This window comes from Pituophis catenifer, unplaced genomic scaffold (genome assembly GCF_029215685.1).
Source record: "Pituophis catenifer annectens isolate HBS135680 unplaced genomic scaffold, rPitCat1.0.hap2 SCAF_4, whole genome shotgun sequence".
NCBI lineage: Eukaryota > Metazoa > Chordata > Lepidosauria > Squamata > Colubridae > Pituophis > Pituophis catenifer.
This window is the reverse complement of record NW_027256884.1, coordinates 34,135,367-34,148,495: the sequence shown is the minus strand read 5'-3', so window position 1 is coordinate 34,148,495 and position 13,129 is coordinate 34,135,367. Positions and strand designations below refer to the sequence as shown.

At 39.7% G+C, this 13,129-nt stretch overlaps 1 protein-coding gene across 1 annotated transcript; it reads left to right on the top strand.

The window, feature by feature from the left end:
• The first annotated feature begins 6,309 nt into the window (after positions 1-6,309).
• On the top strand, positions 6,310-7,486 carry GPR45 (G protein-coupled receptor 45). Its single transcript, XM_070943384.1, is given in 2 exon segments — positions 6,310-6,330; positions 6,332-7,486. Coding segments are annotated over 2 exon segments (1,176 nt in total).
• Positions 7,487-13,129: the final 5,643 nt, after the last annotated feature.

The following is a 13,129-nucleotide window of genomic DNA, read 5'->3' as shown; positions in this document are numbered from 1 at the left end:
AACTCCTTGGCAGGTAAAAGAATTTTTCTGTACAAAAAAACGAACAAAGGCCCTCCATTGAAAAATGAATGGTAGTCTGTAGAAAACCACGCTGTGTATTGTATAACTTTACTTGGTTCCAAAAGACAGTCAAGAGGGATAAATCCACCCCATCCACAATGCCCAAGGCCTTGGTTCCTTCAGTGATCTATTGTCGGTTTAATAATATCACTGATCTCTTTTAATAGATTCCCAAAGTGTGCATTTAGAACATTCCTCAGCAATTTCTGAGGAATGGATCAGGTTAAAGGCCTTTTGTAACTTATTGTATAAGAGTGGAGCAGTTTACTTATGGAAGTTGTGGGTTCTCAGTCTCTGGAGACTTGGACAGCTACTTCTCAGGATGGTTTAATTGATTTCCCCACAGATTGTAAATGATAGTTGGTAATTCAATTGTTCCATGTATATTTATGTATGTTCAGAGAATATAGTAGGAACAACAAATCTTGCTTTTTAGGGAGAAGAAATTTATAGGTGGAATGACTCTTATGGATCATGTGCTACTATTAGGAACAGTTGCACCAAGCCCGTTTAATACCATAAGAAGGCCCTTGTTTCAATGTTTCTTCATTCAAATCTGTGTAAAAATTGGGTTGTTGTGGAGTTCCCTTCATGCAAAAAGTTTGTTGTATAGTCATCTCATGCCATCCATACATGTTTCTGACTTGTGGAGATTTATTTACTGCTTTATTGACTCAAGCTTCTAAGCTGCCTGCTTCCATCATATACTGACAACAAAAAAATCCAAGATCCATTCCAGAAGGGAAAAAAGCTTTCAGGAAAGGTATAGTCATAGAACCAAGAGTAAGGGGGTCTCATGCAGGGGTGGGCTGCTGGGGGTCCGCAGGGGTTCAGGAGAACCTCTAGCTAAGATTCTGTGCAGTTCAGAGAACCCCCAAATCCCACTCCTGGCTGGCCTTGCCACCCCGCCCCTTCCAGGATTCCCCATGCGGCCCGTTTTGGAGCAGGTAAGTGCATGGAGGCTTGGAAAGGGCAAAAAATGGGTTTACCGGAAGTTCGGAAAGGCCGGAAACAGGCCCGTTTCCGGTCTCCAGAAGGCCTCTGGAGCCTGGGGAGGCCATTTTCGCCCTCCCGGAGGCTCAGAAAAAGCCTCCAGGGCCTGGGGGGGCAAAAACACCTCCCCCGCCATGGGGCAAGAGGCCGACTAGGCCACGCCCACCCAGCAACCACACAGAGAACCCCTTGCTAAAATTTTGGAAGCCCACCTCTGGTCTCATGCCCTATAAACTATACTGAACACCATACATAATGACTGATATTCTAAAGATCTTTCTTTTTCTGTATGTCTCGGTAGAAGAGCATTATTTGAAAAAGTGTTATTTTCCTAGTTTAATCCTGAAAAAAATAATGTCATGGGATTTATTTTGGGCTCAGCAACATGCTTGAAATAAATTTGTATGGCTTCATGTCATATCAACAGCTCACTTTTTAAAGAAATTAACAATTGCTTATAGATTTGAAATTTGACATGGGAATCCCAGGAGCTGATTATAATCAGGATTTTTTTTCTTTTTAAAATATGACCTCTAGTGGTGACAACTCTTATTAGCTAGATTTCCAGATTGCTGAAAACTATCCATTTGAAATTATTATAAGTATTTATTTTTCCCTTCCACATTCCTTCGTTTTTATTAAAAACAAGAACACTGGAGTCTTTCTTCGGCAACCTAAACAGATGCAGTTACTTCTTTTATTTCTTTTTTGATATGGTTCTTCATAAAACATTTTCCAGTCCTGAGTCATTCGTTTAAAAATGGAATTAGTCCATTTTGTATTTATGTTTTGTTTATAAACATGAATGACTTGCAATAAATTTAACTTTTATGATAGAAGCAGGAGTAAAGATTTGAAACCTAATCTATTAAAGATCAAGGCCTTTATTATTTGACTCATTCATAAACTAAGCAATCACGCATTATGTATAAATGGCAAAAAATTACAGCTAGAACATGAATTTGTACACCTTGGCAGAATGCTTACTAAAGATGGGGAAATAGATGAAAAAAATTTAAAAGCTATGCAAATGATCTAATGCTGCTTAAGACTTCCCTAGAATGTGTGTGTTTATGTATATTTGTGTGTCTGTACCCATATCCCCCTTCAAGTTTTTGGCTACTGCCTGGTCTAGTCTCTGCAATTTTCTTGGTAAGGTTTTTTGGATTGGTTTTTTTTTTTTTACCTCCTCCCTAGGACTGTGAGCAACTGGCCAAGGTCACTCAGCAGGCTTTGTGTCAAAGGCAGAACTCATGGTTTCCTGGTATCTAGTCTGATGCCTTAACTACTACACCAAATCTTAGGCTTGTGGCAGGCAAAATCTTGATTAACCCAAAACAGCTGGATTTTGCTTCGGTTAGATTATGACTCACCTTGAATGTCCTAGTCAAATGCTGAACTGTGGAGAAAACTCATTTTTTTTCTTTGTCAACATTCCTTGAGTGCCCAGAATAAATGAAATATGATTATATGGCTGGCTCATGTGAAGAAAATGAAGAAAGATTTACTGACAAAGCGTACATGAAAGAAAAGTAATGGGGGGGGTGTTAGTAGAAAAGGGAAACTTGTGTGGGTGGGGTTGAAGAAATCCTCCAAAACAAGGTGAGAAGTTTGAAGAACGAAACGACGGAGTGAAAGCTAATATGGTAGCAGAGAAGTATGGAGATGTATAGTAGATGGTATTGATGGAAACCTGATTCTTTTTACCCAATTCCTCTTGCTTATTAGTAACTCTTTCTGCATTTTGCATATGTTGCTTAACCTGGAAGGGACCAGCATGATAGATATGTTTATATGTATTACATTATATATCCTATCAACTACTTTTCTTCAACGTTATGGTTCCTCTTCCCTTCTTAAACTGATCTTCCAATTCCTTGGCACTGACCTACTCACCCTTCTGGGTTTAATAAGTTGTTCCCCCCCTCTTTCTCTATTCCCTTTCATCTATACAACAACATCTCCAAGGAAGGTCAAAATATTTGGTTACAATGATGCAATTAAAGCCTTGGTATGTGTTAATGCATACTCAAAAAGGACACATTCTGTAGTCATGTTAGTCATCATGCCTCTTAGACTCTCTTTTACTGCAGAGACTCCTGCTGCAGCTATATCATCTTCCTATAGATATTATAAACGGGACTCAATATCATAAATCTTGTTCAAAATCTTCAGATTGATAAATTCTCCACATAACTACAGATTCCAGGATTCTGTAATCAGTAGCCAGATGAGGTATAAAGTGTACAAAAGTCTCTAAAGTTTGACCAAATGGATCCATATTAGTCTAGGAATCTGCCCCTTCAGACGTATCAGCTGTATTAAAAATCACATTTTAAGAAAATCTGACTTTCCATCTAAGGAGACTTCATTACACAAAATAATCTGCGCTTCACTTCTGTTGCAACTTTCACCGCTGTTTGAAAAATCAGCTGAAGTGTATGCATTTGATAGCTGAAATCACTTTAGCTTGGAATGATTTGCTAAATTAAAATAGCATAATAATTAAGAATTATGTTAAGAATAATTAATCAATATATCAACAGCTTCCTTACCTTTCAGTTGCCTCTATGTGTGTGAACTATGCAAAATTGCTTTAAAATGGGAGTAGGAGTGTTTGATAGATTTTGCCCCATTTTCAAAAACTCCTCTTTTGAATGGTGAACATTAGGGTGATGCTTGGAGAAAACACTCAAATCAAGTATTTACAGTTCAATTTTATGCAAGGTAACCATGGAGCATCTGCCCTAACATTCACAAATTGCTTTGACATTTGAATGCAAAAGCAATTTGTCAGCTCTACTAAAGACCTATCTGGGTTTTAAAAAGCAAAAGAAAACACTCCAAGCCAGGTTTGCATATACATGTTAATTACTTCACTGCTCACCCACATCTACAAATCATCACGATACCACAGAGAGAACATTCATACTACCATATATTAAGGTAATACGGTTTTGCAATGAATTGATAAGCACATTCATTTGTAATTCAAGACGGAGAAATCAAATGTGGATGTATGTCTCAGGTGAACTAGCATCTAATTTAGGATAAACATCTTTTGAACAAAAAAGCTAGTCAATTAATGGTATTTTTTCCAAGAGGTAAGATTCAACAATAACAAAAATGGACAAGAAAATTAATAAGCATCAAAGGTAAATCAAAGTACCTGGCTGGAGGATATGTGGGACTGTCTTTGTGACATGCAGAACTACATAAATGCTATTCCTTGCCTGACGGTTTCCGAATGAAGTCTAGTAAAGGTTTGCTGTGGTGCAAGCCACTATGGTGGCTTGCACAAAGAAGGCTGCAAACCTTCCTTGCAGAGGTTTGCTATACTGAGATGTTCAATGGATCAGAGATGGTCGTTATTACAAGATATGAAATGAGTTTTGGTTTGGATTATGTTAGAATGCATGAAGAAGTTTTCGTTGTTTCAGAGGCTTGTTTATTGGGGCAAAAATTCCGTGTGAGCCAGGAAGGCATTTTGGGTTTGTAGTCACAACAACTTAAAGGCTTGATCGATTGAAAAAACTAGATACACACATAGCAAATCTTCTTTACTGATTCTGAAAACAAAGCAGAAAGGATGAAAAATGTAATCCAAGCAAATGGTCTAAGCACCCTGTTATTAACACAGCTGCCTGCAATTACTGCTGGATCGAATCTCTCCAAGGCTCAAGGTTGACTCAGCCTTCCATCCTTTCTAAGGTAGGTGAAATGAGGACCCAGTTTGTGGGGGCAATAAGATGACTTTGTATAAAATATACAAAAGTATGAAGGCTATTGCTTAACGCATTGTAAACCGCCCTGAGTCTCCGGAGAAGGGCGGCATATAAATCAAATTTAAAAAAAATGGTTATTGGGTAAGCCAAGGTCCTTCATCCTTGTTACTTGGGAGATAAATGATGTGGGAATGCCAATTTGGCCTAGTGGTTAAGGTACCTGGTTAGAAAGCAGGAGGCTGTGAATTTTAGTAAATCAAGATGGCAAACATACACAACAAACCTTCCTCCTATTTTCTCCATAACAACAACCTTGGGAAGTGAGCTGGGCTAAGAGAGAGTGATTGGCCCAAAGTCACCCAGCTGGTTTTCATGGCTAAAAGCTGATTCAGAGTTGTCCACACCGTCTAGGAGTCAATGCCACATACCTATGCTGAGAAGGGGTTGATGGCTGATCTGTGCTTTGCTATTTGAGGGTCACTAGCCATAATGTTGAAATTCATGGATATATAAAAGGAATGCCAATGCTACCCTTCCCAAATAGATGCATATGTTCCACTCAAGGCAGTGCCGTAAGTCAGCTTGAGCCTTAAGGTGGGACTAGAACTCTCTGTTTCCTGCTTTCTAGCCTGGTGCCTTAACCACTAGACCTAAATGAGCAGATGAACTGTCAAAGAGTAGAATTTTTGGATCACCTGATTTTGAGATGCAATTTTCTATTGATTTGTATTAACTAAGATCATTTTAAAGAGCCGGTCTTCACAGATCTTCTGAAATAATGGGTTCCCTCAAAACCTTCTTGTTCTGTGTGAAGAGATCAGGATTTGAATACAGTGATCTTCTCTGCTTGTAGCTTCATGCTGCATGGCACCAAAAGGGGGAACCAGAGCAGATTGATTGTTGGATGGATAGGAAGAATACAAGAAAATGGCAATTTATTTAGGCAACCAACTTACTTTGGGACTTTACTAGCAGCAGTGAAACTTTTAATTATGCTCTCATTTGACCATAGAGATAACTGGTGAAACTTTTGTGGGATCGCAAGATCCTATTTCAGAAGTTAAGACACCTTTCAACATGTGTGATACAAAATCAATGTGTACACTTAAGTGTAAGGAAGATTACTTAGCACCTACGGGGTGTTTTCCAATCCTGAGTGCATGGTTTTTTGCATTTATGGAGCACTGATGCTTATGTTTTTTTTACTTTCTTATTGGGGGAGGGCGAAGTGCTTTAAAATTAGATATTGACTCCCAACAGTTTGTCATATTTTCTTGAATTTCAAATATTTCTTGAATATTTTATCCAGTTTTCTAGATCTCAAAGTCCCTGAAGAAAAGTTCTTGGCAGTGGCTTCCTTATTGTTCTCTGTTCAGAAATGCAACAACTTGTACGTTATTCTATGATCTGTCAACGATTGCTGAAAATCTGTTCTACAGACAGACTTGCTGAGACGGACTCATTTTTGTTTGGAGTTGTGTGGCAAACACAATGGAAAAATGGCAGGAGCTGAAGAGCTAGCAGGAAGACTATGGTGGCCTTGCCTTTTTCTTTCTTTCTTTCTTTCTGCCTTTCCAGTACTTTGTCTTAGAATGGCATGGAACAAGACACCTTCAGACATGTTCTTTTCCTTTAATGAGAGTATCCAATTCACCACCTCTACTCATACATCCTTGCCAGTTTCACTCAGGATATTAATGGCTATACTAATGCTCCTTATGATTGCCATTGGATTCTTAGGCAACACCATTGTCTGCTTGATTGTTTACCAGAAGCCAGCCATGCGTTCAGCAATAAATCTACTTTTAGCTACACTGGCTTTCTCTGACATTATGTTGTCTTTAGTCTGCATGCCATTTACTGCTGTCACCATTATTACAGTAAACTGGAGTTTTGGAGCTCACTTCTGCCGCATATCTGCCATGCTTCATTGGTTTTTTGTCTTGGAAGGGGTCTCAATACTCTCAATTATTAGTGTGGATAGATTCCTCATTATTGTCCAGCACCAAGACAAGCTGAATCCCCATCGTGCCAAAGTCGTGATAGCTGTTTCGTGGGTCTTCTCGTTTTGTATCTCCTTCCCTTCCGTTGTTGGGTGGACATTTATGGAAGTGCCAAGCAGGGCTCCCCAGTGTGTCCTTGGATACACTGAGTTCCCTTCAGACCGAGCTTATGCAGTGATGCTGCTTGTGGCCACTTTCTTTGTCCCTTTTGGCATTATGTTGTATTCTTACCTTTGCATCCTGAACACTGTCCGTCAGAACACAGTCCGGATCCACAACCACACTGAGAACATCTGCCTCAGCCAGGTGAGCAGGCTAAGTCTAGTAAGACTGCAAAAGCCTCACCACATTGATGTAGACATGAGCTTCAAAACTAAGGCATTCACTACCATCTTTATTCTGTTTGTTGGCTTTTCCCTATGCTGGCTTCCGTACACAGTCTTTAGCCTGATGTCTGTCTTCAGCCAACGGTTCTATTACAGCCCCTCTTTCTATACCACTAGCACTTATGTACTTTGGCTGAGTTACCTCAAGTCCGTTTTCAACCCCATCATCTACTGCTGGAGGATCAAGAAATTCCGTGAGTCCTGTCTGGAGTTCATGCCAAAAACATTTAAAATCTTTCCTCAAGTGCCTGGACGGACAAAACGGAAAATAAGGCCAAGCACAATATATATCTGCAGTAATCCCCCATCTGGAGTTTAGAAATAAACCATGATCATTAATGTATTAGAAAGGAAAATGTGGAATGAATGAATTCAACTTTAATGGACTCTAGATAGTTCATCCTGGTAAAAAAAAATCCTGGGTCAGCAGCTGTCAGTTTTGAAATTAGAAATATTTCTTCTAATACTGCCTTTAATAGTGTTAATACTGTCTGAAGTACTGTTTTATGAACTAGCTATGTACCCAGATAGTTGGGGGCAATATGCTGCCTCTGTAAACCACTTAGAAAGAGCTGTACAGCACTATGAATCGGTATATAAGTCTAAGTGCTATTGCTGTTGCTATCATATTTGAGGATTGTCTGTTTCAAGTTGAATTACAGCACATTATTACATTATCCTAAGTGTGGTTTTATCAAATCTTCTACCAATAATAACACTGCCTTTATAATTTTATGTTCTTCTGGTTAAAAGAATAAACATCAGCATACCTGCTTTTTTATTTCAGTGTCTATCCTTTCAATCAAATTGGTTATATTGCAAAAACAAGTATCAAATTGCAACCTGAATATCTTACAGGGAGAGCCATTTTTGCATTCTGACATTTTACAGTTGGGGTTGGTTTAGATCTCTGTCTTTAAATAATGTAAGATAATCAAGGTTCAAATTAAAAGAACATGGATGTTCTTTTAATAAAAGCCATTGAAAAATCCCGCAAATAAGGATTGTGGTCATCACGATCACAACAAAAGGAAAGCAAATTAATCCCTTACCTATACATATGCAAACAGTTCTGATTGTAATTATTTGTTGTTGTGATTTCAAAGGAAAATATGCAACAAGCAAATTAAATACACTACAGCATTTAATACAGGTATCCCCTGAACTATGACAGGTCACCTAACAACCTTTCAAAGTTACAACAGACCCCTCACCCCCGAAAAAAACTACATACTATCCTGTTTCAAAGTTACAAACACTTGTAACGCCCTTGTGGTCATTGATCCTTACAACCGACCATAGGGCTGCTGCTTCTCAAAATGAGCTGCTCAAAAACTTTCCTTTGCTTAACCCCAGGGGTGAAATCCAGCAGGTTCTGACAGGTTCTGGAGAACCAGTAGTGGAAATTTTGAGTAGTTTGGAGAACTGGCAAATATCACCTCTGGCTGGTCCCAGAGTGGGGTGGGAATGGGGATTTTGCAATATCCTTCCCCCAGGAGTGGGGTGGGAATGGGGATTTTGCAATATCCTTCCCCTAGGAGTGGGGAGGGAATGGGGATTTTGCAGTATCCTTCCCCTGCCACACCCACCAAGCTACACCCACAGAACCGGTAGTAAAAAAATTTGAATTTCACCACTGCATAACCCCCTCCCTCCCCTCAGAAATCCACATTTCTTCAGTAAAGAAAACAAACAAAAAAAAGCTGACATTCCCTTTTAAAATCCTCATTTGCTAAATTCACTGCATGCCTAGAAAAAGGGTGACAATAATCTCTAAAATACTCACCTTGACTCCAGGCTAGAGTAAAAGAAAGAAACAGAGAAAATATTTTTGCAGCATTCCTGGAAGGAGCCGAAAAACATCTAAAACACAAATGTGCAGCAAATGGCTAGGCCACAAACTTTGTCCTAAAGGCAGTCGACAGGCAGCAAAGGTAGAAACTGGGTTCTAAAGGCAGGCAGGCAGCACTTGGAATCTATTTCCAAATTTATCAAATGAGGTTCGTAAAAGGGATAGAGATTAGAGGGCAGAGGCGGAGTTTAGTTTCAACACATAATGGAGGGTGGGCAGTCTCCCCCTCCCAGGTTGTTTGTTTGTTTTCTTTATTGAAGAAATGTGTGTTTCTGGGGGAAGGGGGCTAAGCAAGGGGAAGGTTTCGGGAAGCTCATCTGAAGCTGCCGCCTTTGTATACACACGGCTGATTTCCCCAAACCCCAGCAAGAGCCAGGAGATGGCCAGCTGATTGGAGCAAAGGCCCTGCTCACAAGTGTGAGGTTTCCTTGGGAAGCTATCTAGCTTGGCTCTTCCTGCTTTTCAAAGCTTTTGCTGCTTGTCTGCTTCTGTCAGAATATTTATGACTGGGAAGACATGGTAACAGGGTCAGCCAATGAATAGGCATACCAACTAAGTCAGCCAATGGGAGCTGAAACAGTTTGGCGTCTGGGCGTGGCTTAGCTCTGAGTGCTGTGCTGAGAACTGAAACAAGTCTGGTCTTGTCTGCACTCTGAATAAAAACGGAAACCAATCTCTCCTCTCTATCACGTTGGAAGAATCAGCTATTGGTATTGTACAATTACTCATATGTTGTTATGTATATAAAGAAGTTAATGAATCCTGCTGAATCAGTTATCTGTGTGTGCTTTCTGGATGTGATTTTTGCAACAAACTCTGACAGCTTCTTTATAGATACAATTGGGTATCAATCTAGTTATTTGGAAATTGTCTGTTATGCAACTCTTTGGAGAATTCATTTCTAGGCTTCTCAGAAGTGGGTCTATTTTCTCAAGAGCCCTTATTCGGAATAAGGCCTTCCTAGGACAGGTTGTGATAATAGTAGGAAAGAAGACAGGTGACCAGATCTTATGTCCTGCTTGACTAATGGTTCCTCAAGTGCTTCATGTGCACAGCAGTCCTGCCTATACATACCTCTCCTTTGAAAAGACTGGGGCTTCTCCACATTAAAATTCACGTTTTGGAGGGGAAATGGGAATGCTTTCTTTAGTTCCATCCTTTCTCCCCCAGGATGACAGGGAAGGGCATTGAAGTGTTTGCAGTTAAAAAGTAGTGCTGACATTCTTGTCGTAGGAAGGCAAGGGGGTAGATGGGCATTGCCTGATTCTAGTTATTTTCATGTCCAAATCTCTCATAGAAGAATTTGAATCTGAATTGCTATCATCTTTGCTTCAAGAAACTTCGAAATCATGAGATAGGCAATTCTCCCTCCAACAGAGAAATGGAAGAATATAAACCACCATGTTGTTTGTCCATGTTCACCGTAAAAATGAAGCAGCAACATGAATTGCTATTATTCTCCTGCTGCAGCCAAGCTGGTATGGTAGAAACTCTCAAAAATTGACAATGGTGTCCAATCTGAAGCAGATTCCAAACTAAGACAAAACCTCATATCAAGGGTCTCTCCAATTCTGAAACTGGTTTTTTTAAAAACCAGAAGAAAGCTTTTACTACGGTACAACTAACTTTTACTTAATATGGGCTAGTACTAGTTCAAGAAATGAATTGCTGATAAATTAGCAATCCTGCTGCATTCTTTTCTGATTCTGTCAGGAAGACATAATTTGCTTCTGGCTTCCTACAAGCCTCATAGCCAAGAAGTAATTATGATTTCTCTTTTGAGCACATTCTTTTCACCCTGTCTGCTAACTCATTCTAATAAAGTTATTGGATGCACAAATAGTACACTTCACATATACATAGTTTTGGAAGATGGTCAAAATACCACTTCCAATAGCTATGCCTGCATAGGGTAAAGAGGTAGAAATGTTTATTTCATTTGATCTCAGTGTACATAACAAATAAAAGGGATTTCCCCCCCCGCCCCCCAAATTTAGCTAGGGCAACCTACCAAGCCTGAACTTAGGTAGCAATTGCAACACACTAAGCCAAAACCAAGCAAATCCAATGATAACTTCTCAGCCAAATGTAAAAAAATAAAAATTGAATATGTACAAATGTTAATTCCAATAGACAAATATGAGGGAATGGAATGTTGCAGCAGTCCTATCAAGTATAATAAAAAACAGAACAGGTTTAGACCACAGTGAAGTTAAAAATATCACAAATAGTGAGGCTTTGTTGTAAAGCTGCATCTTCACAAGAGGTTTTTATACAAATTCATGTTATAGTACTGTTGTGAAGATTTAATATATATCTGGAAAAGAAAGGAAAAATCATATTCCTGCAATGCTCATTATCAAAACAATGAAAACTTTCCTGGTTTAATTACATTCCGAGGTAGGTAAAATGAGGACTCAGATTGTTGGGGGCAACATGTTGACTCTGTAAACCGCTTAGAGAGGGCTGTAAAGCACTGTGAAGCGGTATATAAGTAAGTGCTATTGCTATTAAGCAAAACACATATTGGGACACATGCTGCCAAAATATGTGAATGCTGTAAAGCAGCAAAACGGGTCCCCTAGACCAGGGGTCTCAAACTCAAGGCCCGGGGACCAGATCTGGCCCGCAGGTGCTTAGAACTGGCCTGCGGGACCGTCCTGGATACAGCAAAGGACTGGCCCGCGGTGCCTCTGCCAGCGAAAATGGAGCTCAGAAGGGCCACGTGAGGGTTGCAGATGGCCATCCCAGCCAAAAACGGAGCTTGAGAATCTGTTTTTGCTGGCAGAGTTCTCAGGCCACCATTGGCACCCCTGACACAAGCTGACATCAAGCTGGCCACACCCACCCTGGCCATGCCTCCTGGCCCTCCTGAAGTCAAACACAACCCTGATGTGGCCCTCAGTTAAATAGTTTGACAACCCTGCCCTAAACCGAGGGCACAGATAAACCTCCAAGTGGCCTCAACAAGTCTCAGACCAGATGACTGCAAGGAATATAAATCCTTCCATTCTCCACCATTCAGTCAGAAGTGAAGCTTTTTGGATGAGAAGCGAAATGTCTTCAAGGAAAAACAAAGTCCAGTTGCCTTTTGAAAAAGCACTTTTGGAATATTAAAGCTACACAACATATTTTCATTGCACAGAAACCTCCTAATCCAACTGGATTTAGTTTAATTGAAGTAGATGGGAACTGTTGACTAGAAAACAACACACACTTGTGCATGTTGTTGCCAGGAGTCAAGAAGGACTTGACGGGACAAGCATATATGTTGAGTCATAATGCCTTTCCTCAAACCAAGGTGATTTAGTAACTTGAGGGGTCCTTGGTGCTCTCTAAGCTTGCTTTTTTTATAGCAGAATTTTCATTAACCAAATTAGGTAACATCGTCAGTGCAAGAAAACAAGCTCAGAAGCACCAAGGACCCCTCATGTCAACCCTGAGCTACAAATATTCTTCTTTATTGATGATTAGTAACTGTTAGCCCTAGAAGCTGTATAAGGCTGTAGCTGGTGAGTTGCTTGCTAATATACATTCATAAGCATGCAAATAATATAGTTTATTCTTCCAAATGTTTACAGTGCTCATTTTCTAGAAGACTTAATAACCGTAATGTTCAATTAGTATGAAAATCAAAGTATCTGATTTCTAGCATTCACACTGAGCATCATCTATACAATGTCCTTTTAAGAAGTCAATAGTAAATGCAGATGGCCTAACATCTGGCATTGGCAAAGGAACCGTATGTAGCTGAGGGGCCGGGTTGCCTGTTCTGCTTTAAACACCCAATTTCATAAAGCAACCTGTTAGTTTCTTTGGTTATGTGCCTAAGACAGCTATGAACAGCAGATATTGCTATTGTGTGTTTCCCTTTAAATAATTCTGTTAAGTTGAAAAATTGAAGGAGCTCAACAGAAGAGATCCATTCTAAGACTTCCATGTGGTATAGAAAATATGAAGCTATATAGTGGTGAAACCTGTAAGTTTAAGCAATCAAACAAAAGTTAAGTTCAGAACTTGAAAAAAAATTCTTATCCTAACCACCTGAACACTCTTCTCCTTTTTTCCCTATTAAGAGAATGGACTTCCTTGCTACACGGTCTACACGGT